Source organism: Podarcis muralis, chromosome 2 (assembly GCF_964188315.1).
Source record: "Podarcis muralis chromosome 2, rPodMur119.hap1.1, whole genome shotgun sequence".
NCBI classification, from domain to species: Eukaryota; Metazoa; Chordata; class Lepidosauria; order Squamata; family Lacertidae; genus Podarcis; species Podarcis muralis.
Genome location: NC_135656.1, coordinates 7,047,544 through 7,074,419, shown reverse-complemented (window position 1 = coordinate 7,074,419; position 26,876 = coordinate 7,047,544). Strand labels below are relative to the sequence as shown.

The 26,876-nt window shown below is 44.9% G+C and overlaps 1 protein-coding gene across 1 annotated transcript; it reads left to right on the top strand.

Annotated features, from left to right (window-relative positions):
- Positions 1-305: 305 nt before the first annotated feature.
- On the top strand, positions 306-24,087 carry LOC114593010 (keratin, type II cytoskeletal cochleal-like). The gene is made up of 9 exons (XM_028721472.2): positions 306-919; positions 2,389-2,597; positions 10,688-10,748; positions 13,019-13,114; positions 14,687-14,851; positions 15,657-15,782; positions 20,206-20,426; positions 21,593-21,627; positions 22,886-24,087. Exons 1-9 carry the CDS (start codon positions 512-514, stop codon positions 23,074-23,076), a joined length of 1,512 nt encoding a protein of 503 aa, XP_028577305.2. The 5' UTR covers positions 306-511; the 3' UTR covers positions 23,077-24,087.
- Positions 24,088-26,876: the final 2,789 nt, after the last annotated feature.

Below are 26,876 nucleotides of genomic sequence, written 5' to 3'. Positions count from 1 at the left end.
CCCACCCTGGCTTTGTCTGCCTCTTAATCTTTTTGCTCGCCGCAGGAGGTTGAAAAAAATGTGCGATAGCTGCGGCACCCTTCCCTGACTCCCACACGAACATGGACAAATCGAGGAGGGAAGGGAGAATGTCCTAAGGCTATGGAAGTATTCAGAGTGCAACCTGCTCTCTCTGTGCAGCAACAAAGGGCGAAAGCCGCCTCTGAGCAAAGGTGGGGCGAGTGCAAGGTGCAGGGAGTGGAGACGATAGGGTTTCCGTGGCTGTGTTTCTCCTGTGTATGCTCAGCAGGTTGAAGGCAAGCAGTGGGACGGCCGCCAGACACACCCAGTCCAGGCAGTAAAACGATCCCTGCTCTGCCCCCAAGCTCTTTCTAACGGATAAAAGGAGAGGAAGTGCCAGCCTGCAGGTTCAGAGGGACGCTTCTCTCTTTAACTCCTCTGAGCCTCACTTGCTGTTCCTTCCCACCCCCTCTCTCTCTCCGAAATAAGGAAAGCCCTGCTTGAATAGGCCATGTCAAAATTTGGTTACAGCTCCCGCTCAGCGGCCGGGTCTGGTGGGTTCACCCAGGTCAGAGTCAGCTCCGTCTCTTCATCTCGTGGAATCGGAGGGGGCGGCAGTTTTAGCAAGCCGGGGGGCTTTGGCAGCTCCAGCCTCTACAACTTGGGTTCTGGCGTCCGGAGGATTGCCCCTGCCAGCTCCTACAGCGTCCAGTCTTCCTACGGCGCCCTCGGTTCCAGCAGACATGGAGGGATGTATGGTGGAGGGTTTTCGCCCGCAGGCATTCAAGAGGTCACCATCAACCAGAACCTCTTGTCCCCCCTCAACCTGGAAATCGACCCCACCATCCAGAAGGTGCGCAAGGAGGAGAAGGAACAGATCAAGACCCTCAACAACAAGTTTGCAACCTTCATCGATAAGGTGAGCTAGACGTAGCTTATTCTGATCCTTCTCTAGTGTCCCAGCAATCCATAGGAGCTTCTCTATAGGCCTCATGCGGTCATGGCTGTGCTTTGCTTAGAAGCGTTGTCTTTTGTTGTAAACTCAACTGTGGCTCTGCTAGATGTTTATTTGAAGCAGCACCTGGCCTTTGTTCTCTGCTTTTGATTTGTAACTCGATGACCAACATGACCTGCCATTGCTTTCTTGGGGAATCTCCCTTATTCACTGCCTGGTTAATAGCAGGGTGTGTTGCTGTCACAGCTTCAACATGATGGCTTTTAATCCCTTATGTTGTGAAGACGGTGACCAGCACACCCCACACTGGGGAAAGTGGAATGAGAAGGGGATCCAAAGTAAAACATAGATACAGTGATCTTTTGCTCGCTGCAGCTTCAGTTCTCTGAACCTGACATCTGAAATTAAGGCAGTTAAAGGATTTGATAGGTTCAATAATAATTATTTTTTAAATGTCAATGAATCTGAAGCTTCACCTCTTTTAATGATTGATCAATAAATCTCTGTTAAAGTGCACCACACTTTATAAGGTAAAAGAGGACAGATTGCAACCCCATGAAGATAGTCTATCACCCATTTAATTATTTTTAATACATGTTTTATTACACCTGCTTCTAGCTCCTCGACCATTTTTTTTTTTTAATTTTTAGTTCTCTCAGATACCTGGGAGTATCTTATTTGTTACCCTGTGGTATATCACAAGCATTCATTAGCCCTAACCTTCATGGCACATTGCAGTAGAGTTTGCATTACTTACCCAAGAAGAAATGTGTTGAATTTAATAGTCAGCCCACACTGACTTCCTGTGAAGTATTATGTCCACACACACACACACACACACACACACACACACAATGAGTCCCAGTAACTTTGTGTATTCACATCCCTCCCCCATTGCAAGTGTGATGCAGTCAGCAGGCTGTGAGTTTAGGCATGATGAACCTGGGGCAGGGGGTGGAATCAGTGATCAGTCACAGGCTTAACTGGGTTGTTTTGAGGGGGGGATGCAGTAAAAGGTATAGTTAATCAATCTTGATGTAGATCAAAAGAAATCTAAATACATATCGGAAGTCCAAAAGTTCTGCAAAACATGTACCTGAATCCAAGATTCTACTATTTACACTGTGCTCTGGATCTCACTCACCTGATAAATGCAAATACTTGATATGAAAAATCTCCATTTTCAGCATAGTTTTACCCAGAATGTTGCAGTTTTAGCTGTTCCTCTCCCACAAATAATCAGTGAATCTCCTTCCTCCCACGCCCTCATCTATCTACATTCCTCGGAGGACGCCTTCCCCCAGCCCCATCTACCCCCACGTCTAAGAGCTGAGAGGCATGAAGGGCCATAATCTTCTACTGTTTTGTGGTATTTCAAGTCCTGCTGGCAGAATGACAGGCTTTATGGAATTTGCCTCGGGGGCTTTTTTCAGGTCCGATTCCTTGAGCAGCAAAACAAGATGCTGGAGACCAAGTGGAACCTCCTGCAGGAGCAGAAGACCACACGGAGCAACATCCCTGCCTTCTTTGAAGCCTACATCAGCAACCTGCGGAGGCAGCTGGATGCCCTGCTGAATGACAAGGGACGCCTGGAGGGAGAGCTGAAGAACATGCAGGATCTTGTCGAGGATTTCAAGAACAAGTAATGTATTCATAACGGTTTTTGCAGAGATGAGCAGATTCAGGTGGCCCATTCACAAAGCATCACCTGGCTCTAAATGGGAGAGCTTAAAGCTGCGATCCTATGCACGTTTCTTTTGAGAGCAAGTCCCATTGGTTTCAGTGGGGCCAACTCCCAAGCAACTGTAATTGTGCACTGTGAGCCTCTGCACGTATACTCCAAAATATCTCCCACTAGGCTTGTCAGGTGCAAAAAGAGAGGTCAGGATTCCTGCATTTTTAACAGTTAATACCAAAGAAAGGATTTCGGCAGATTTAGCTGGCAAGGCAAGCTACACCTGTTGAATCCCCCTATTCTAAGGGCACATACACAACATACATTTAAAGCACATGGCTTTCCCCAGAGAATCTTGGGAACTGTAATTTATCCCACAGAGCTACAGTTCCCATCACTCTTAACAATCCACAGTTCCCAGGATTCCTTGGAGGAAGCCACATGCATTAAATGTGCATTATATCTGTGGTGTGGATGTGACCCAATGCAACCTGCAAAGGTGTAGAAATCCTGTCCTCTTTTCCCCCTTGACTGCTGCAAGCCCCACTGAGCTTGCTAGGGGTTACTTCTAAGCAGGTCTATGCAGAGATACCCTGAGATGACTCTCATGCTGTGAACAGTGTGAGCATGCAAGTGTCTGCTCAAAACTACAAACTATTGAGTTCAATGGGACTTCCTCCCAGGTAAATGAGTGGAGAATTGCAACCTCAGTATGAGGGTTTGCTGCATCTTCCAAAGCATGCAAAAAATTAATCAACTGTTTAAGAAACTGCACTGGGTATCCAATAAACCTAGCACAGGCAACACCAGGCATATATAATCTTGGAGTGCTTTCAAGGGCCCAGGTAAGTGCAGGGTTGGGGAACCTTTGGCCTGTTAGATGTTCCTGGACTACAGCTCCCATAATCCCTGTCTACTGGCCATGCTGGCTGGGGCTGATGGGAGCTGGAGTCCTGCAACATCTGGAGGGCCACGGGTTCCCCACCCTTGACTGAAAGCACCCAAGATCTGGTAGCCTTTTAGTGTCTGAATATATTTCGTTGTGATCCCCCTCCTTCCTGCATAGATGCCAGAAGCCTGCCTGCCTGGCATTGAGCGTCCCAAACCGAATATTGATGCAATGGTTTGATTGCATCCTTGTTAGACTCTTCTCATTGGAAGCCACACATTGCATGGTCCCTTATTGTACCTGCTCCTGCTCCCCATCCTTGGAGCAGGACCTCAGAGTGCATTCATGTGGACACATATTTTGCTTAAGATAAGGGTGTTAAATAAATGTCATAAACTTAAAGGTATGGAAGAGGATAGCAGCAGAATGACTTTGCTTCAGCCAGGGTTGGGTACTTGCAGGAGTCCAGTGTTTCTGAACTACATCATCCCTGACCATAGATCTTGTTGGCCAGAGTTATGGTTCACCAATATCTGGAGTTTGGAAAGGTTTACCACCCCAGTGTTTCTGTGTTCATGGGAATCCATGGTGGCTGCATCCACAGTTTTTATCTACATTAGTTCCAGGAAGAATGATTGAACAAACATGTCTCCAACCTAGTTGAATTTTATTTATTTATTTAACTTTAAAAATACTTATATACCACTCTACCACCAAAATGTATCAAAGCAGTTTACAAAAGCATTTTTTTAAAAAAAGAAAAATATTAGAATGCAGTAATGTAATACATTGGCAATAACCACAAAAAGCACAAGGAAAACACTTGGGCTGTATAACACAAGGCTAGGAAATCTGCAATCATTCAAGTATTGCTGGACTACAATTCCCATCAAACCTAATCATTGGCCAATGGCTATACTTCCTGGGGCTGATGTTGCTGAGTTGGGAATCCATCCACATCTGGAGGATCACAGGCTCCCCGTCGGTGGTATAGCAGGTATTGGTTGGTTAAAAAGCAGGCTTTTACCTTGCTAGAAGCTAGTCGTGGAAATCTTCTGGAGTCGATCTGGGATGGGCAGCAGGACTGTGCTGATAAAAACATATTTGTGATGTCAAATTGAGAGGTATTTCTTATAATGAGACATGAGAGGACTCTACAGCCACATAAGAAGCAATAACATATTAGAGGAGAGACTTCAGATTGAGACTTACTCTTTTGTTAAAGTGCAAGAACATTAAACAGCAGCGGAAATTGTGTGGGTATGTGTCAAAAATTTAGAAAGAATATATGGTTTACTCCCAATGGGCCTGCATGCATGTCACATGAGACATCATTAAGCTCTCCTGATTTGCCTTTTAAATATCAAGCCTTAGGGCTGATTTCCTCATGCCGAAATAGTACCTGGGTGTGGCACAGCCCACTATGGACTTCAACATTTCAGGCTGTGGAGCGGAAATCGCATGTCTGAATGCTACCCTCACCCATATGCTACCCTCTCCCACACCTGTAGCTCTCTGTGCATGAAAAGCAGTCCTGCTGGGCTAGGTTAAAGCCTTCTTCTCTGATCCGGCTAGCTTTTTTGGCATATGGCAGGAGAAGGAATTTCCAGCAGGTTTATGGGCTTAAACACCTCCATCTTCTAATAATTTCCCGGTATACATAACTTATTAGAGAGGTGCAGTGACCTTAAGGTTAAAAGCTTGCTCACGTCTACCCTAGCAGCAGTTTTAACAAGATTTGGCTTCTGGATTCAGTTGTGGTCTGCAGATTGTTATGTGTGTGGTGGTGGTTGTGATGGTGTTTTACTTCCTTTTGCGTTATGTGCCTTTGGATTAGTTGCACGACTCTTCTGGGGCTGTTGTCACAGGCTCTCTCTCTCTCTCTCTCTCTCTCTCTCTCTCTCTCTCTCTCTCCCCCTCCCTCCCTCCCTCCCTCCCTGCCTCTCCCTCTCTCTGGTTTGTATTAGGAGGGTCAGGTGTCATCTGTGAGGTTGTGGATCAAATGTTTTCCCCGCACAGTCACAACACAGAGTTGGGTTAGATAGCTTTTTGCCCCTGCCCTTCCAGCTCAGATGGTTTATTCCATCTGTAGCCACCCCCATTATTTGCCCCCTCAAGGTGGGCTAAGCCAAGAGAGAGTAACTGGCCCCAGCTTGCCCAGCCAGCTTCAAGGTTGAGTGAGGATTTTCGCTCAGCTCTCCCCAGACCACTCCCCAGCCCTCTTAACTACTATGCCGCACCCTGAATCTACAGAACTTAAACCAAGCTCCTGCTCTATCACATATCCGGTTTTTTAAAGCTTTAGTAAATCAAGTTTCAGCTGTTACGCTTTCACTGTGTACCCATATGCTGCGTTCATGCACGGCCACGCATTTAAAAAGCAATGTGTGTGCATTTCGTGTCCTCTAACAATTGAGATTAGCTGCTTTGTGCAATTAATTCAAAGAGGAAAATTCGAGTGAGTGAAAGGTAGCTCCCACCCCTCCCTGGCTTTCCCTCTCCCTTGGCAAAGAATTGCTACAAGGCCGGTGGGGGGGGGGAGTTTAGACGTTGTATCTGTCGACAAACTTTGCAGTTCACAAAGGAACACACCTGGTGTTATTAAAAAGAGTTCCATGGAGACGAGCGGAGCAAAGGTTGGCAGTTTGATCTTGTACAAGAGGTCCTTCATGCGCCTAGAGGAAGTCTCAATGGGAACCAACTCCTCACCCTAGCCCCCGCCCCACCTATAGTGCTTTAAAATATATATGAGTTGGCAAACTGGCTCAGACCGGAACGGAAAGCAAACAGTACTGATAAACCCCCAGGGTGTGACCCACAGAGGAGAAAAGTCAATAACTAGTAATCCTTCCCCAGGTGCAGCCGTATTATGCATAGCTAGGATAACTGGGGGGGGGTGCAGAGAGACAGCGACCCTGGGTAGGGCTTGGTTAGGGTTGCTATATTATTAATCATCTGAATTACCCCTTTGAAACAGCTGCCAATGCTTTACAATCAAAGGGCGTTTTCCTGAACCAAGGGCATATCTATAATGCATATTTAAACTGGTATAAAAGTCATTCTTTTTCAACAGTCACCCCTGGGATACATAGTTCTGTGAGAAGGGCGTACTTAAAGATATGCAATGTAGAGAATTCTCAGCAGCCTCAGCAAAACTACAGCTCCCACAATATTTTGGGGGAAGGAAGAGAGAGCTATGACAATGAGCATCCTATAAAAGTGATATAGATTTGTGGAGTAGTTTTTCCCCCTCTGATATAAGTGAATTTGAAACAGTCTCATATTTCTTGCCTTGTGATTTCAAACAGGGATGATTCAAAGACCAAGTGTGAAGACAACTTTAGCTGCGCTCAGGCTGCCAACAATATTATTGGGGAAACATAGACATGGGTAATATCTAAAAAGACAGGGGAGTAATTTGAATCAGTTTAAGGTGAACTTCCCATATGTGTTGTTTACGAAATACAATGCAAACCGAAAGACAAAATTCACACTTCTCCGAATTTGGCAATGCTGTTCCCCTGCCAAGTTACATGTTCAAAAATGCACATACAAGTGTGCATAAAAATGAATGCATTTGTGAAAATAACATACAGAAATGTCTTGCATTTGGGAAATCTGCTCTGCAGAAATGTGCCTCTTCAGAGAAATTCTCATGGAAATGCTGATGAATTTTTGTGAAGACTTTCTTTGGGAATGTGGAGAAACCAAAATTGACAGATTTGTCCATCTGTAGATGTGGGAGACCTAGGTTTTTCAAAGGGAAGTGCCTTTTGCTCTTCATCTCCCCTGCAGCGTTCAGCACCTTAGTCCACATGATGTGGGGAAGGAGGAATAGACAAAAATCACCTTATCTTATTCACCGGTGGAATGTGCCCTGAGGAGAACTCGGGGGCTGCTGCTTCCACTGAGAGTGAAGCCAAGATCCAATCCATTTATTTTAGTACAATTTTATCACGCCTTATACCAAAGTTGCTCAGGGTAGCCTTTCTTTATTTTCAGGGGTGGGCAGAGCGCAAGATAGTGAGATCCACTCTGTTATTTGCTAGAGGGATAAGGAGCAAACATAGAATTAAAGAACAGGGTACCAGAACTGGGTGTACAGTCTGCTGACTCACAAATCCACTCCTGGTTTTCCCCTTAAGCTTTCTTCATTTCAGCAGCCTAATTCAGAAGAGCGTAGGTACGAGAGAGGGAGTTGCTATTGTTTTAGCAGCTGGTAGTAGAAACCCTTAGTGATTTGCTGGAAATCACTCAGAGATCTACCAGTAAGCCCCTAATCTACCTTCTGCCCCCCCCCATCCCACCCTTAATCTCTGGACTCCATTCAAGTCTTATTCACAGAATGCATATAAGGGTTGCCAAATTTTGATACCTGAGCAGGACCTGTGCTCAGCTGATCAGTGACCACATGGAAGAACATTTAGTTGTGAAAGTGCTACTTCATATTTCAAAGAAATCCTGTTCACCAGATCACTTGTGTGCATGCAGCATCTGTCAGCCTGTGGCCCAAGGTTGTTCTTCCCGTGATAGCCACAATCTTGGATAGCTTTAAAGTGGGGTCAGACCAATTCATGGAGGAGAAGACTACTAGCCATGCTGCCTGGGTTCTTCCTCCACCACCAGAGACCCCTTTGCCTCTGAATACCAGTTGCTGAGGAGCACCAGTGGGGAGAGAGGTGTTGTGACCATGTGCCTCTTGTGGACTTCTCATAGACATCTAGTTGGCCACTGTGAGACCAGGGTGCTGGATGAGAAGGGCCTTCAGTCTGAAGCTCCTTTTACATTCTATGCAATGTTGCAGAGTTGTTCTTGAGACTAATATGTGCTGCACAAGCTCCTTCAGGGAAGGGCAAGGTATTTTAAAATCAAAAGGGGGGGTGAGAATCTATGTGATCTATGCTGGCTCAATAGCCAAGGGTTCTAGGCTAGATTTGATATTATATATATTGTGGAAATAATTTGCCAAAAACAAAAGTAGTAGTAGCAGCAATTTATGAATTGCTTCCTGTGGTGCATCTCAAAGTGACTTACAAGACACTAAAAACATATATAAGTCAATTACATACATATAAAAAGTTAAAATATTGCATATATAAAATCGGTTGTTTGCAAGAGGCCAGATAGGATAACAATCTCCACTGAGAAGGCTTGTTGAAAGAGGAAACTGTTCAACAAGCACCAACAAGACAATAGAGAGGGGGATATGAAGTACTTTGAAGTCATGATGGCTGTGCAAAGTCCGTTTACACGAACACTGTAAATGACACAGAGGAAGGCCTGCCCTTAACTACACTATCTTTGCACAAAGGCCTTTGAACTCTCTCTCTCTCTCTCTCTCTCTCTCTCTCTCTCTCTCTTGCCAATAACCTCATGAAAAGACACTGGCAGGCATCTGAAGTGCAAACAGGAACAGCCCCACTTATGCAGCTCTGGCAGCACTGAAGGGGCAGAGAATATTATTGTTCTATCTTTTGCCTTTGGGGTTTTGCAACAGTATTGACCAATTATGGAAACTGAAATCCATTCCACTCCTCTGGTATTTATGCTTAAGGGCCATTGCCAAACCAGTTATCCGCCTTCAAGAGCGGAGAGAAGGGAGGGGACGACTGTTTCTTCCTCTTTCTTTGAAACAGTGCCACATTCTTGACTCTTACATAGTTGAAGGTCAACTCTAATCCTTAGATGCTTCTCAGAAGGATGGTTGCCTGATTAGTTATCATCCATTTTGTACCTACTGAATCTTGTGCTTGTCAGTGTGGAGTCTGAATAGTGTTTCTTCTTGGTTAAGAGCAGAAGAAATTGTGGCCGCTGCAAACCACAGCACTATTTTCATGTTTTTTTCCCCCATGTCAGGAAACTTAGGGTATCTAATTTTCACAAAGGTTTTTTTTATTATTATTGTTCATCATCACACTTTTTCCATTCCATCTTGCTCTTCCATCTTTTGCATTTCCTGCCATGCTGTGAAATTGGTCTAGCTATGTAAAAGTGTTTCTTAGAGCAACATCTTTCTCTCCCTCCCTCAATCTCCAAATTTCCAAATCCAAAATAACTGGCTTCCTAGATTTAGGACACACCTTTGCAATTATGAACAGACCAGTTTTGCTCCTGAAAATGAAAAGTACAGATGTTTGTTGTGTTCGCATTTGGCAAGTTTGCTCAAATTGTAGTTTTGCTCCTGAAAATGAAAAGTACAGATGTTTGTTGTGTTCGCATTTGGCAAGTTTGCTCAAATTGACAGCCAAGTAGCAAAGGCTAAACCAGAACGCTATATTGATGTTGCATATTGCAGGTAATTGGTGCCTAGAATTTATTTGATTTAAGGACAAAGTGCTAAGACTGGTGGGCGGAGAAATTCAAAGGTGGTTTCACCCTCAGCCTTGCTGGACTCTCACAAGCAGGCTGGAGGTGCTCCTGCAATTCTCTATCCATTTCTTAGGGGTATTCTTTTCTTTTTTGCTTCATTGGGGGCACCAGGAGGGAAATTCCCAAGAGAGATTTGGACCAACTTAGTGGGAACAACCAAGCTGTTACCAAATCCCCACCCCCCAACATATCCCTGAACCACAAACTAGCACACATCCATTTTGGCCATACCAATGTCAGAAATCTTACCTTTATTTGGGCCATGTTGTTGCCAGTTTCCCTGGTGGCAGGGAGGCTGGATCAAACATTCAGTGCTCCATCTCCAAGTTTGAAAAGGTGGAAAAGAATGCTCTCCCAGGGGCCACAGGATTTCACCCTTTAAACTCTGCAGCCCAACTTAATTAGTAGCTTTCAGGACTGGAGAATCTGGAATGAAGGAATATTTTACAAAGTACAGTTGTTGTTCTGCAAAGGGAGGAGAGTGAAAGAGAGAAAGTTGGTTGTCATTGAAAGGGAAGGGAGATGAAATACGGTTAATGGTCTTGATTTGCTTGAGAACAGAACTGCAATCTGGAGCTTGTGTGCCATGATTTTTGCCTTGTTAGTTCAGTTGGTTAGACCGTGGTGCTGATAACACCAAGGCTGCAGGTTCGATCCATGTATGCAAGAGCTTCATATTCCAGCATTGCAAGGGCTTGACTAGATCTTCCCCAGGGTCCGTCCCAACTCTACAGTTCTATGATTCTACTAACCTACATGTACATTTAAATGATGTATTTTAATTCCCTTTTCCTGACAGATACGAAGATGAAATCAACAAGCGCACAACAGCAGAAAACGACTTTGTTGTGCTCAAGAAGGTGAGAAGCCATAACTGTTTTTTAGTCACAGTGAAATTGGTAATCATATGTGTTCTGACTCAAAACCTATGGCTGGCTGGTTGTGTGCCTTGATGGCCACACTCAAGATGCAAGCTTTACCAGTAGTATTTCTGCAGCTCTCTATGAATTGAGATCTGCTAAAGTGAAGGAGGCGACAAAACTGTTTTGAGACGGTGCACTACAAAGTGGAGATGAGGGGTCACATAGCTAAATGTTGGTCCATATTGGAAAAACCCACAATGCACATAGAAAATTAGACTTGCCTTCTCCCTGATATGCTAGCTTCCCATACATAGGGTCTTCCTCTTGCCCCATGAGAAGCATTCAGTGATGTTCTCCCCACCTGCAATATTAAGTGGTACAGTTTTTGTATCACCGCTCCACTTGCTCTTTGTAGGAGCTAGAACCGAATGCAGCAAAGATTCAGAAAAAGCAACCTTAACGAAGATCAGGCTTACATTCATGGAAGGTGGGGGAGATGGAAAGGCCAAAGAATCATTTCTCAAGAGTGATCAGTGTGCTGCAGACTTCGACTTCTACTGGGGGAAGGATGCTCCAACACCTTTGAAGATCATTTTCAGTAAAGAAAGAATTGTTGGGCACCTCTGATGCACTGAATCACACTGAATATTGCGCACGCTTCCTTATTATTTGGGCTGGACACCCAAAGCACATTTTCCATTGTGTAGACACGGCCTTTCTCTTCCCTTTGTTTACAAATCAAACAGACAAGATAGACAAGGAGAATAATAAAAGACACACAAAGAGGGAAGGTGACTTACCCAAAGTCAAACAGGCCGTTGGCAATGTTGGAAACAAACTAGGGCAAAGGCAGCCAACGTGGTGACTGTGGGCACACATGTGCCCCCAGAGCCTTCCCTGGAGCCCACAGTGTCTCCTCCTCCTACTGAAGTTAGTCTTGAAATTAACTGTTGTAACCAAAAGAATAGATGGCTGTGTGTGCTTGGTTGATGTGTGGTGCCTAGGAGAATTTCTCCAGGTTGGCAATGCACCTACAGACCCAAAAAAGGTTGGCAACCCCTGGACTGCCTGCTGAGGGCCTGAAGGGCCCCACCCTTGCCTCTTTCCACCTGGCTTGGGGCGGGGCTTGACAGGCTTCACAAGGACTGCAGCTGTGGCTTAGCACCGAGAGCTCCTCTTTTAAACTGTTTTTAATTTTTATCTGTGTTGTTTTAAATGAGACCATCTTGGCTGTGAGCCCTGGAAGACCTGCACCCTACCTTATTGGCCCTTTCCCATCTGGCCTGGGAGAGTGGAGTGCGGACTGACTCCAGCTACAAAAGCTGAGGCAGTTGAACAAATCCCTGGGCTGGAGTATTGTTTTCGGGGGGTTGAGACAGCTATTGCCGTTATTGATATTATTGTCGGTATCTTTAATTTTAGATCTTATGATTTGTGTGGAAATTGTTTTCATTGGGTTGTGTATTTTTGATGTGTTTTATTGTTTATGACTTCTGTTATGTTTGTAATTATGTAGATCTTGTCATGTTGTAAGCCGCCTTAATCATAGTTTCAACTATGGAAAGACGGCATACAAATAAAATGATGATAATGTTGTTGATGATGATAGATCACCCTCAGTCCGAGGGTGATTAACTCTTGGTACATGGAGGTGGAATTCTCCATCAGTTGCACAAGGTGACAATAGTTTTCTCTTCACCATAGTCCTCACTCCAGTGAAATCTCATTCAGTGTACTTGGTTTTCTTTATTTTATGTATTTAAGGAACATATACTTCAATAATACACAAGAATAATGAAAGCCAATTAAAATTAAAAACACACACAATACAAATGTGGGTAATTTTGTTCACAGTCCCTGGGAAAAACCATAATTATTTTATTTATAAATATCAGGATATTTTCCTTGATGTATTACAACAGTCTCACTTAAAACTGCAAAGTTACTAATTCCTATTTTTCAGCAATAGCTATGGACTAAATTTGACTGTACCATAAATCCTTATTTGATCCCTCTAAATATTTTCTTGCAATAACCATCCTGACAGCAAATAGCAATTAGAGAATCTATTCTTTATTCAAACCATCTGCATTTGGCCCCATCTCATATCTCCAGTAATGCTAACAAAGGGGTTGGTATCAATTCTTGCTTTGTTATTCTTGCTAGGAACACCATCTCTCCCAAAACTGCCAATGGGTGACACTCCCACCATACATGTAAATATGTGCCTTTATGTTATCAAACTTGATTTTCTGATTGTGTTTTAGGATGTTGACGCATCCTACATGAACAAGGTGGAGTTGGAGGCCAGGGTGGATGGAATGACTGATGAGATAAACTTCCTGAGGGCACTCTATGAAAATGTAAGTAAACTTCTCTATGCTCTTTCCACCATTTAGGATATCCTTTTCCAATCTGGTGCCCTCCAGATGTTGTTGGATTCCAACTCACATCAGCCTCCCAGCTAGCATGGCCAATGGTCAGGGGTGACAGGAGTTGTAGATCAAAATAGCTGGAGGGCACTAGGATGGTGAAGGTCTCTGCAGTTCTCCAGAGTTTCACACGGTAGCCTTTCCTAGCCCTACCTGGAGATACCATGGATTGAACGCTGGAAGCTTCTGCAGATGAACCAGGTGCCGCCTTCCCAAATTGAGCTCTTAAAATGGGAGGGAATATTTTTGCTCAGACCCTGACTTAAATATTCTAACATTGGTTAGGAAAAAGAAAAGAACATGGTTATGTTTGCATGCGTCCTTTCAAGGAACAACAAAAAAGTATTGTTAAGTAATGTATTGTAGCGAAGAAGACAATTGGCCCTTGCTTAGCATATCCGGTTGGTTTCCTCACATGTTTCTCATCTGCAGCAGATGAAAGTCAAAAGGAGTTTGCAGATCTTGTTGGTTTAATGACTTAATATTGATATTCTTGTGGCAGGGTGAACTCAGTATAGGCCACGTTGCAGGAACAGGAGGAGATAATACCTCTGAGCCTGTACCAGTTGATAATTGAAACTGGTGTCTGGGCTTCAGTGGGACATTTGTCTCCATTATTCTCTGTGCATTCTAAGTCGCATAACCAATAAAGATGCAATAATGGTTTATCTGGATATTATGTCCACCATTTTGCAGCAACTTTAAAATGCTGCGTGCAAGCAGCTATGTTAACCTTGTGGTGAACTGAATAGATGAATCATTCAGTTATCACCACAGGCACCCCAAAAGGGAAGTTAAAGTTGGTGTGCTGAAATTGGCACATTTTGAGTTATAATTTGAACGAGAGGGTGTTCATGGTGTTGTTGGACTTCAGCTCCCATCAACCTCAGTCAGCATGGTTAATGGTCAGGGATGATGGGAGCTGTAGTCCAGCAACATCTGGAGGACCCACCTGTGCTTTAAGAGTTGGTTCCAGATTCTCCCCCAGGTGGAATCAGGATTACCCTGAAAAATGGAGGGCTCCAAATCTGCTCCAGATATCATTCTGTGTCAATGAAACCTGGGTTAAATTGGCACACACTTTCACATGACCATTAATTCTGGCAAAAGTGGGGAACTATTCAGTGATTTGCAGGGGCAAGGAAAATGTAGCAGCGGAGTGCCCTTCCTCCCTTTCAATACTGCCACTAAGAAGAAATACCCTTAAGACTTTAAATGCAAATTGAAAATAAGCCAAGGGAGATGAAAGTGATAGAGGATGGGATTCCCTTAAGAAGTCCTGTCAGCAGAAGCCTTGTGTAAGGTCTTCTGATTGCACAACAGGGCTCCCCGCCCTCCCACTACATGCCTGCTGAAATTGCCCGGGGTGTGTATGTGTCTTTCCCTCTACCCGCCAGACTTTAATGTTGTTACTCATAAACCCTAATGGTTCCTGATCTGAAGGAAAGGCAGGATGTTAAGAAGGATAACAGACAATGAATGCACATCTCTTTAATTTTCCAGGAACTGCGTGAGCTGCAGAACCAGATCTCAGATACTTCTGTGGTGCTTCAGATGGACAACAACCGAAACCTGGACTTGGATAGCATCATTGCTGAAGTCAAAGCTCAATATGAGGAGATTGCCAATAAGAGCAGGATTGAGGCAGAAAGTTGGTATCAAAGCAAGGTGAGCCATGGTGGCAAAGATGAACTCATAAGGAAACAACTGTTTGGGGATATGAATAATATCCTCCCATAATGAGTTGGTTACCAATTACAGTCTTGACTAATGAGAAGTCAATGACATTTCATATTTGCTGCATTCCCTGATTTGATCTTGTTGAGGAGCTGCCTTATCCACAAAGGAGACCCCCCTCCCCATGATGATCACAACTACCTTTTAAAGCCTCCAGGACTTCTATAATGGAAGTGCATAGTTTCAGGCTCTCTGATCTGCCCATTTTGATGTCATAATTTCCACCTTAACCAATTGTTCCTCATCCTCCTCTGCATTGTGTTATTGTGTGATGCCTGTTGGCTAATGCACTCAGGATACTTCACACAAATAATCAAAGAGACAGATGAACTGATCTTTGTAACAATGAAAGGGTAACGTCGTTTTTGTAATCTCTTTCTGTACTCATTTTCCTCTTTCCACAAACACATTAACTCTTCCTGAGTGCATACAATGGGTTGCATTCACTGCAGTAATAAGCAAATAATTTCCATCAGTGCAAATTTCTCCTTGTGCAACAGAATGCTCTCTCCCTCTCCTCCCCCTGTGCCCACCCCCTAGACTTGGCAATGGTGCCAGGAGAAATCCTCTTGCACTAGCACATTATTTAGTTAAATGCGGCCCTATAGGCACCATGTGTCTTTGGCACTGGCCCTGTCACCAGAAAGAAGAGCCTGTGGTGAGGAAGGGAGACTGTTTTGCTGCAACAAATCCCACCTGCACCTTCAACAGCATCTCTCCTCTCTGTTAATCTCAGTATGAAGCCCTGCAAGCCAGTGCTGGGAAGCATGGTGATGACCTGCGGAACACGAAGAATGAGATTGCTGAGATTAACCGCACAATCCTTAGAATGCAGGCTGAGATTGAGAATGTGAAAAATCATGTGAGTAGATGGAAAGAACTCTTTGTGGGGTTTTCCGTGATACAACACACTCCCACTGACTTAAATGAATTATGGGGATGTCCCTGCATAGGCCAAACAGGCCCCACTCCCCACACCTCTTGTGACTTTGTGCTTCTATAATTGCCAACTTGGGGTGTGTGTGTGTGTGTGTGTGTGTGTGTGTGTGTGAGAGAGAGAGAGAGAGAGAGAGAGAGAGAGAGAGAGAGAGAGAGTTAGTTCCCTTTCCTCCACCCCTGGAAGAAACTGATGCCCCCCTCAAGAACAGGGGTCAGCAAGCTTTTTCAGCAGGGGACCAGTCCACCATCCCTCAGACCTTGTGGGGGGCAGGACTATATTTTGAAAAAAGAAGAATGAATTCCTATGCCCCACAAATAACCCAGAGATGCATTTTAAATAAAAGCACACATTCCACTCATGTAAAAACATGCTGATTCCTGGACCGTCCACGGGCCGGATTTAGAAGGCGATTGGGCCAGATCCAGCCCCCGGGCCTTTGTTTGCCTACCCGTGCTCAAGAACTGTAATTTCAGTTTAAAGTTGTGGGTTTCTCATTAACAGGCATTGCATTGGCCACTATGATAAGGTAGCCTTTTGGTCTGATCCTGCAGGTCTCCTATGAATGTTGGCTCCATGACAGTTCTGGCCAGGAAGTTTACTACTCTTTCCTTCTGTCTTCTGTCAATCATTGGCAGTTCGCTGAGTGAATGACATGTTGGTTTTTTGTACTTTTTTTAAAGTACGGTAATTGTGCTGATGAGTACCCGCAAGGACTGGATATTTCATGATGAATTAACCAGAAAGCTTGCTTGCTCAAAAGCTGGGGAGATAAGCCATTGTGAATCACTCCCCATAGTGTTTGTTTGGCTTTAGGGCAGGGCGGCTCCAGCAAACAGCCACACCGAAGCAAACAGTGAGACCCAATTCACCGCCTCTGAATAATGAATGGAAGCCCAGATGCTCAGCAATACGCCCTTCCTCTCCTTTATATTTGCATTGCACGCTTTACATTGCATTACAGGAGAGTCTAGTACTGATAACAGAGCAATGGGTGCGCAAGAAATAAATGAGTCATTGGCAGCAATGCAGTTGGCTAGTCATCTTAGTCTCAGTCATCTTTGCCTCCTACAAGCAGCAATCTGATTGTAAGCAGTTGTTGCAGCATGGCCATGCACTCCCCTGCTGCAATATATATTGTTGTTGTTGTTGTTGTTTAGTCGTTTAGTCGTGTCCCATGGACCAGAGCATGCCAGGCACCTCTGTCCTCCACTACCTCCTGCAGTTTGGTCAAACTCATGCTAGTAACCTCGAAAACACTGTCCAACCATCTCGTCCTCTGTCGCCCCCTTCTCCTTGTGCCCTCCATCTTTCCCAGCATCAATTTCTTCTCCAGGGAGTCTTCTCTTCTCATGAGGTGGCCAAAGTACTGGAGCCTCAGCTTCACGATCTGTCCTTCCAGTGAGCACTCAGGGCTGATTTCCTTCAGAATGGATGCGTTTGATCTTCTTGCAGTCCATGGGACTCTCAAGAGTCTTCTCCAGCACCATAATTCAAAAGCATCAATTCTTTGGCGATCAGCCTTCTTTATGGTCCAGCTCTCACTTCCATACATCACTACTGGGAAAACCATGGCTTTAACTATACGGACCTATATATATATATAACTATATATTGTTATGAACCAACTATCCAAGTATCAAAAGTCAATTAAGTCAGGACTGTATGAGATGTTAGCCCGGGGTAATGAGCCATTAGCACAACAAAGGGAAATTTTAGCAGGCAACAATCAGGTAAAGGTAAAGGGACCCCTGACCATTAGGTCTAGTCGTGGCCGACTCTGGGGTTGCGGCGCTCATCTCGCTTTATTGGCCGAGGGAGCCGGCGTTTGTCCACAGACAGCTTCCAGGTCATGTGGCCAGCATGACTAAGCCGCTTCTGGTGAACCAGAGCAGTGCACGGAAACGCCGTTTACCTTCCCGCCGGAGTGGTACCTATTTATCTACTTGCACTTTGACGTGCTTTCGAACTGCTAGGTTGGCAGGAGTGCAGGCAACAATAGGTGGGACCTATTTATCACAGATAAAGCCAAGAGCAATGTGGATTGGCAGTGCCAGATTTATGTATAAGCTAAACAAGCTATAGCTTTGTTGTTGTTTAGTCGTTTAGTCGTGTCCGACTCTTCGTGACCCCATGGACCAGAGCACGCCAGGCACTTCTGTCCTCCACTGCCTCCCGCAGTTTGATCAAATTCATGTTGGTAGCTTCAAGAACACCATCCAACCATCTCATCCTCTGTCGTCCCCTTCTCCTTGTGCCCTCCATCTTTCCCAACATCAGGGTCTTTTCCAGGGAGTCTTCTCTTCTCATGAGGTGGCCAAAGTATTGGAGCCTCAGCTTCAGGATCTGTCCTTCCAGTGAGCACTCAGGGCTGATTTTCTTAAGAATGGATAGGTTTGATCTTCTTGCAGTCCGTGGAACTCTCAAGAGTCTCCTCCAGCACCATAATTCAAAAGCATCAATTCTTCGGCGATCAGCCTTCTTTATGGTCCAGCTCTCACTTCCATACATCACTACTGGGAAAACCATAGCTTTTACTATACGGACCTTTGTTGGCAAGGTGATGTCTCTACTAGGGCCCCACTATCTTGGCCCCCCCCCAAAAAAAAATTAAAGGAAAAAAACCTGTATGTACATTTCCAAAATATAAGATAAAAATCAAATCAAATAAAACCTACATACAGCAACAGTGTTTTGTGTTGTGTAGGCTCCTATGATGTACATATTTTGTTATGCGCAAATGGCTTTATATACCTATTAGGTCCATCAATTACCATATAGCATATATTCAACGCAAAAAAACAGCAACAATTTGTTGTTGACAAAGAACAGCTGGACATATTAAGGGCCCCATTACCTTCAGTAGCTTAGGGCAGGCATAGGCAAACTCGCCCCTCCAGATGTTTTGGGACTACAGTTCCCATCATCCCTGACCACTGGTCCTGTTAGCTAGGGATGATGGGAGTTGTAGTCCCAAAACCTCTGGAGGGCAGAGTTTGCCTATGCCTGGCTTAGGGCCTTATCAAACCTAAATCTGGCCCTGTGGATTGGTGTGAGTGTTAAGAGTGACATGACAAATTGAGGGCAGGAGCAGAGAAACCACCCAGTGTCTTTTTGAATAGATACTGCTGTGTCTACTATGGGAGAAGCCAGCACCTCTTGGGGTATGAATGCTGTGCAATCCTCCATGGCAGGCTCAGGTTGGGTGTATGTGAAAAGGAACCATTATCACAAAGGCACCACAGCCTCAGCTGTGCCTCATATTCTCAAGGAAACAGACCCATGCCTGGAATCTCTCACTGCTGTGGAGACTGGAACAGGTGGCATGTAGCAATAGGAGGACACTTTGCATTGTCATACGACAGGCCCATCTAGGCCAGTGCTCTCCGTTCTGTCTGGTGGGTAGGGTGACCGTATGTCCCAAGTTGCAGAAGGCAGTCTTGTGTTTGGAGAGCTGTACAACCCAAGTCAAGTTGAAAGAGAAAGAGCCCTGAACAGGGAGGGGACATGAAGTTGCCCACCCACAGTTAGTGCCAGGACAACAGGCTGAGCAGGCACACACTGGCAACCCAGCCACAGTCGTCCCTACAATGGTGAGCTATGCATACCAATTAGCACATGCCAAGGTTATGCCAATCCATGCCCTCTTTTCTCCTCGCTCTATGCAGAGGCTTGTGAGCCCACCCTACTGGCAGTGGTTCTCCAGGCTCTCAGGCAGAGGGTCCTTCTGGTTACCTGATTACTGACCATTTTGACCGGAGATGTCACTGGGGGTTGAACCTGGAAACTTTTGCATGCAATTCATGTTGTTGTTTTTTAGTAGTTTAGTCATGTCCGACTCTTCGTGACCCCATGGACCAGAGTACGCCAGGCACTTCTGTCTTCCACTGCCTCCCGCAGTTTGGTCAAACTCATGCTGGTAGCTTCGAGAACACTATCCAACCATCTCGTCCTCTGTCGTCCCCTTCTCTTTGTGCCCTCCATCTTTCCCAACATCAGGGTCTTTTCCAGGGAGTCTTCTCTTCTCATGAGGTGGCCAAAGTATTGGAGCCTCAGCTTCAGGATCTGTCCTTCCAGTGAGCACTCAGGGCTGATTTCCTTCAGAATGGCTAGGTTTGATCTTCTTGCAGTCCATGGGACTCTCAAGAGTCTCCTCCAGCACCAGAATTCAAAAGCATCAATTCTTTGGCGATCAGCCTTCTTTATGGTTCAGCTCTCACTTCCATACATCACTACTGGGAAAACCATAGCTTTTACCTCTGCCATTTGGGCTGCTCTTTCTCCTTTGGGGCAGAGTGATGGAGAGGCAGAACTTCTAAACAATCTTACGCCTTGGTTTCCCCCCCAGCGTGCTAAACTCGATGCTGCCATTGCTGAGGCAGAGGAACGTGGGGAGATGGCTATCAAAGATGCCAAGGCCAAGCTAGCAGAGCTGGAGGCTGCTCTCAACAAAGCCAAGCAAGAGATGGCCCGCCAGCTGAGGGAGTACCAGGAGCTGATGAATGTCAAGCTGGCTCTGGATATTGAGATTGCCACCTACAGGAAGCTGCTGGAAGGAGAGGAGAGCCGGTGAGTGCCAGATGCCATGCTCAAATCATCTAACCTCTTCACTAGGGCTGCAATGTTTGCTCCATCGATTGGTTAGCCTCAGTTGGGCTGCATCCAGCTAGCTCCTACTCAGCAGACCCATTCAAATGAATGGATCTCAGTTAGTCATGATCATTCATGTTAATGTGTCTCCTCTGGGTATTACTGTTATGGGATAAAACCCATTGTTTATTTTAAAAGCAATAAGCTGAAGAGGTGTTCCCAAGCAGCAAATTTTTAAAATAGATAATTGCTTTTTAAAACATGTACAGTGGTACCTCGGGTTACATACGCTTCAGGTTACATATGCTTCAGGTTACAGACTCCGCTAACCCAGAAATAGTGCTTCAGGTTAAGAACTTTGCTTCAGGATAAGAACAGAAATCGGGCTTCGGCGGTGCAGCAGCAGCAGGAGACCCCATTAGCTAAAGTGGTGCTTCAGGTTAAGAACAGTTTCAGGTTAAGAACAGACCTCCGGAACGAATTAAGTACTTAACTCGAGGTACCACTGTACTTTTAAAGCAGTGCAGGTGGCGTGTCCTGTAAGATCTTAGGAGGGGCATCACCCTATTTTAATGTCTTGCGTAGCTGCTGTCTGCTCTAGTGCATGCACACATCATCCAAAAGCAAAGTTTGCTTCTTGCGTTCAAACTGCTGGTTTTACCCATTTGCAAATTCACACAAATGTGACTGATCAATTGATCCACGAAAAATCATAAGGTTGCCTGGCTGAGATCTCTTGATTTGGGACAGGACTGTTCTTTACCCACTGTGCTTCCACAGTTCACATGCCACTAAGGCTTGTGCAAGCTGTTTCCATACAGGGCACACCTGGTTCATTATTACTTCAATTTTGCCTTTCCACTTGCAGGCCACTTGCCCAAGCTGGCTGGCATTGGAAAGAGAAGATTGGAGGGCGAAGTGGACTTGTAGCCTGATCCAGCAGGGCGGTTCCAAATGGTTCCCCCCAGGACTGGAACGTGTCCATTAATTATCAGTCGCTATTTACAGGCACACAGCTGTCTCTTCTGAATATTTTATATAGACAACCATTTATTTTGTGTTCCCTTTCTGTTGCCAAGATCTATAATCCTTCAGGCATTAAAAGTTAAGAACTAACTGGAGCTCTTGATTTCTTTTCTCAATAGGCTGGCTGGTGATGGAGTTGGTTCTATGAGCATGAGTAAGTTTGTTTTTCCCACCTCCTCTCTCCCTTCAGTTCCCCTTCTACCACAATTGTTCATAATACATCCGGACTATTTGGCAAGCACAGCCTACTGTAAGCACTGCTTAGCAGATAGAGAAGTGGTAGAATCTTAATACATATGCGATATGTGTGTATTAATATGAATATACACAAGTATAATGCAGCCTCAGGTCTGACTCTTTTATACATATAACCATATAATTTTAATTCAAATTATTTTGTGTATAATTAAGTTGGGCAAACCAAACCAAAAATGCACAAGCTGTTTGGATATAAGCAGTTGCTCAATATAAGAATTGACTCAATGTGAGCAAAGCTTGATCTGGTCAGAACCACCAAATTCTGTGTATAAAACTATTTAAAATATATTCCTCCTCCATCATTAGAGGTTCTGCAGTTACGGGGGAGATTCCCATCTTTGCTACCTGGTAGGAGTGTCAGTTGGATGAGGGTGGTGCTGTGGTCTAAACCATTGGGCTTGCCAATCAGAAGGTCGGCGGTTCAAATCCCCGCAATGGGGTGAGCTCCCGTTGCTCGGTCCCTGCTTCCTGCCAACCTAGCAGTTCGAAAGCATGTCAAAATGCAAGTAGATAAATAGGTACTGCTCCAATGGGAAGGTAAATGGCGTTTCCGTGCGCTGCTCTGGTTCGCCAGAAGTGGCTTAGACATGCTGGCCACATGACCCAGAAGCTGTCTGCGGACAAACACCAGCTCCCTCGGCCACTAAAGTGAAATGAGTGCCGCAACCCCAGAGTCGTCCGCGACTGGACCTAATGGTCAGGGGTACATTTACCTTTACCTTTAGGAGTGTCAGTTGGGGCCTAGATTGCTATTGAAACGAATAGCGTATGACCACAATCAAAAGTGTTTTTCGCTTGGTGCTGCTTCCTGGATTGGTCACATGGGTAACCCTAGTTCCTCAGGGATCACTCAGTGAGCTGGATAACAACTGCAGCACTATGTAGCCAATCAGATTTGGCAAGATGATGTCATCTCTTAGAAAAAGGAATATTAGCTGGATGTGGGAGGAAGATAGGGGAATTGAAATGTTTTTGCAAAGAGTGCCCAAAAGCTCATAGAAAAGGTAACGGGCAGTTTCTGCTGAGCCCTAGTTAATAAACCCATTCCATGTTATTGGAAACAGTCCCTTGTTATTAGAAATTCATTTCCCCAAAAAGAGGCCACACTGTTACTGTATCAAAGCTTAATACGTGTTTTCCCTGGTGTCCTACAGCTGTGCTCAACTCCAGTTCTGGTGGCTCCTATGGCAGTGGAGGTGGCTATGGTTTCGGAGGAGGAATTGGCTTGGGAAGTGGAATGGGCAGCGGCGGAGGCCTCAGCTTCTCCTCTGGTGGTGGCTCAGGTGCCCTGAAATCATCGTACAGCGTGACAACAAGCACATCCAGACGAAGTGTCAGAAACTAAGCTCAGAAAACCAAGGTCATCACTGCCTGAACACATCTCCATTCCTCCCACCCCTTCCCCCAGAACAGAGGTAGATAAAGTAAAGAAGAGACAGGGAAGATGAGATCATTATCTCCCAAGAACCAAACTGGCTGCTAAATCCAGCAGTAATGAATGGAATGATGATGTCACATTCTGCAAGTGCATCATCCCACCTCCCACATCAACAGCCTAAATCAGGGATGAGGAACCTCCAGCCAGATTTGGCCCATGAGACCCTTTCCCCCAAAACCATGTCCACCTGCCCTACATCAGACATCGTATGTGATGTCAGGTTTGGCCCAGGAAGCAACATGGCTGGCTCAGCTGCTCACACAGCCTGTCCTTGCAGAAAGCAGGATTGAACTCCCCGTAAACCAGCTGATGCCTTGAGTCCTGCTTGGTTCAAGTCTGCAAGAGGGTTCCTTATGGGCAACTCTCTTGGGCACCTGAACCCTGCATAAATCAGGACTAAATTGCCCACTCATCAGCTGATGTGCAAGGAGTTCAATCCTGCTCTGTTGCTATCTTACCCCAAAGTTCCATGGACTAACTTTGACAGGGAACACCCACCTGTCAAAGTTGGCCTGTAGGATGGTGGCAGATAAAGATCTGGCCTGTTGAACCAAAATGGTTCTCCAGTCCTCTAGCTGTTGTGGACTACAGCTCCCATCACCCCAGCAAGTATAGCCAATGAATTCTAGAGAGTTCCCCATTCCAGCACTTTTGAAACAAGTATACTTATAGTGCACTGCTGTTATGGGGTGGCTCCACAGGTTCCCCATCGCTGGCTTAAATTGTGGTGCTGCTCCCATTGAGATCAAGGGGAGTTTCGCTGAGAGCAAAGTATAATTGGAAAATGAAGTTCCAAACTATACAGGCAATTTCCATGTCCTCTGTTTTGGATGCAGAAATCGATTACCACCCCCTCCCAATTTTCTTGGGGGAGAAAATGTGGAAGTCACAACAAATAAAATTCTTCTCTGAATGATATTCTGTTTCGTGATGGCTTTTTCCTCCTACTCCACATTGTAGTCACAAACCACTTAAGAGTATCCAGTTCTCACATGGGGCCACATGTTCTCACATTCTGCTTTTTAAAAAAATCATGGATTTCAAGACACCATTTTAACTCTTTATATATCACAGTTGAGCTACAACTTTAGTGAGTGCTTGTAGTGGGAGGGGGGTAAGTGAGCAATCAATTACCAGATTTTCCCGTGTATAAGACTAAGTTTCCCCCCTAAAAAATAATGTCAAAAATTAGGGGGCATCTTATACTCTGGGCCATCTCCCCCCCATCTTCTTAAATTTGAGTCTCTCAAAATAGGGGGCATCTTATACATGGGGGTGTCTTACAGACGGAAAAATATAATAACTTATTCAGAAATATAGGATTTGAGAGCTGGAGCAATGACTTCACTGAGAAAACAACAGAAAGGTCTGTTTCTGAAATTCATTACAAGATGATTCACACAGCTTAGGGTTGCATTACTTCCAGAACTGCCCGAACATATCCAGAATACTGCTGTGTCTGGGTGGAAATTACAGTGTCCAGATGGAAATTACAAAAATGTCAGGGAAAATTCAGACTCCCAGCATCCCTGACCCCTGGGCAAGCTGCTTAGGGCTCATGCAAGTCCCAAACATCTGTGGCATGCCACGTTCACTAACTGTACCAAACATTCAAAGAAGTCCAAGCAAGAAAGAATTATTGATTTGCATGCTTAATATCTCCAGTTAAAGAGGACCACTGGAGGATGCATGGCCTACTTGTGACATTTCATATATATCATTGCAGGAATCCTTACAACCCCCCTGCTAAATAGGCCAATATTATTACTCTCATATTTCAGAAGGAGGATTGAGACAAGAAGGTAGTGGCTTGATTGAAAGTCAAAATAGTGCTTGGGATAGTGGGCGATAGGATAAAGTACATTGTTTTGATAGGTGGTTATGGGTATAATTAATAGGATAAGGACTGAGAATAGAAGGGCTAGAACACCATCTAGTTTATTAGGGATTGAGCGAAGGATTGCGTAAGCAAAGAGAAAGTATCACTCTGGTTTAATGTGTGGTGGGCTAACTAGGGGGTTTGCAGGGGAGAAGTTTTCTGGGTCTCCTAGAAGATTTGGTGAAAAAACAGTTAGGAAGAGGAGGCATGATGATATTATTAAAGCACCTAAAAGGTCTTTGTAGGAATAGTAGGGGTGAAATGGAATTTTATCTGTATTAAAGTTGAGGCCTGCGGGGTGGTTTGAGCCTGTTTCATGGACTATGGAGATACCCATAATAATAAAGAGCAGTACAGTGGTACCTCAGGTTAAGTACTTAATTCGTTCCGGAGGTCCGTTCTTCCGGAGCATGATTCCTGTTCTCATCCTGAAGCAAAGTTCTTAACCCGAGGTACTATTTCTGAGTTAGTGGAGTCTGTAACCTGAAGCGTATGTAACCCAAGGTACCACTGTATAAAGCATGGGTCGGCAAACTAAGGCCTGGGGGCCGGATCTGGCCCAATTGCCTTCTAAATCTGGCCCGCGGACCGTCCGGGAATCAGCATGTTTTTACATGAGTAGAATTTGTGCTTTTATTTAAAATACATCTCTGGGTTATTTGTGGGGCATAGGAATTTGTTCATTATTATTTTTTTCAAAATATAGTCCGGCCCCCCACAAGGTCTGAGGGACAGTGGACCAGCCCCCTGCTGAAAAAGTTTGCTAACCCCTGGTATTAAGTGAAGGGTATTAAGAATTGAGTTAAGGTTGCATTGTCTACTGCAAATCTGCCTCACACCCACTTACTGAAGCTGGGGTGTGGAGGGGTGTCGAGGGCAAGGCACGGCAAGCCCTGCATGGTGTCAGTGCGGTGTTAGAGCCAATCTGACGCTCCTGCCACTGTGTCTGCACCATGCTGAACTCCTCTCCCCTCTCGCTCTCCATAAGAGCCAGTGATGCTCAGCATCAGAAAGCCAGGCACTCAGCACCACTGCCAACCCCACCCCACCAACTGTGTCTGCCCAATGGTCTCCTTATGAGCTTGCGGCTCATATCTGGGAATCTAATTGCAAGCCTTTGTTTGGCAAGTGGGGAGCCAATTACATTGGTACCTTGGTTCTCAAACGTAATCCGTTCCGGAAGTCCGTTCCAAAACCAAAGCGTTCCAAAACCAAGGCACACTTTCCCATAGAAAGTAATGCAAAATGGATTAATCTGTTCCAGACTTTTGAAAACAACCCCAAAAACAGCCATTCAACATGAATTTTACTATCTAACGAGACCATTGATCCATAAAATGAAAGCAATAATCAATGTACTGCCATCACACAATCAATCGGTAGCTGAACTGGGTTCCACACAGTCACAAAAACAAAACAAAAAGAGCCGCAGAAGCAAAAATGCAAAATAAATAGCAAAAACAGACAGACCTCAGCGTAACACTCAAAACCGAAGTGTGGCTCTCAACACGGAGCATGTTCGGCTTCTGAAAAAAGTTCGCAAACCACTTACTTCCTGGTTTGCAGTGTTTGGGTTCCAAGTTGTTTGAGTACCAAGGCGTTTGAGAACCAAGGTGCCACTGTTATATCAAACTTGCTACACAGTGTGAGAAGGATTTCAGGCTGGAGCACACCAGCTATTATGTATATTAAACTTGTAAATTTAGAACCCCTTTTTGCAGGCTCTAACATGCTAGGATTACTTCACCATCCTTAACTATGCCTCTTGCCTCTACCTGGGGATGTGGGGAGAATCGTGCTGATACAAATGACAATGCAATTATTACAT

Excerpts from the sequence above, each read along its gene's own strand:
- LOC114593010 (XM_028721472.2), top strand. The coding sequence starts at position 512 with ATGTCAAAATTTGGTTACAGCTCCCGCTCAGCGGCCGGGTCTGGTGGG. Across the intron at positions 13,115-14,686 it reads TGAGGGCACTCTATGAAAAT|GAACTGCGTGAGCTGCAGAA; the intron begins GTAAGTAAACTT and ends TTAATTTTCCAG. Across the intron at positions 20,427-21,592 it reads CTGGAAGGAGAGGAGAGCCG|GCTGGCTGGTGATGGAGTTG; the intron begins GTGAGTGCCAGA and ends TTTTCTCAATAG.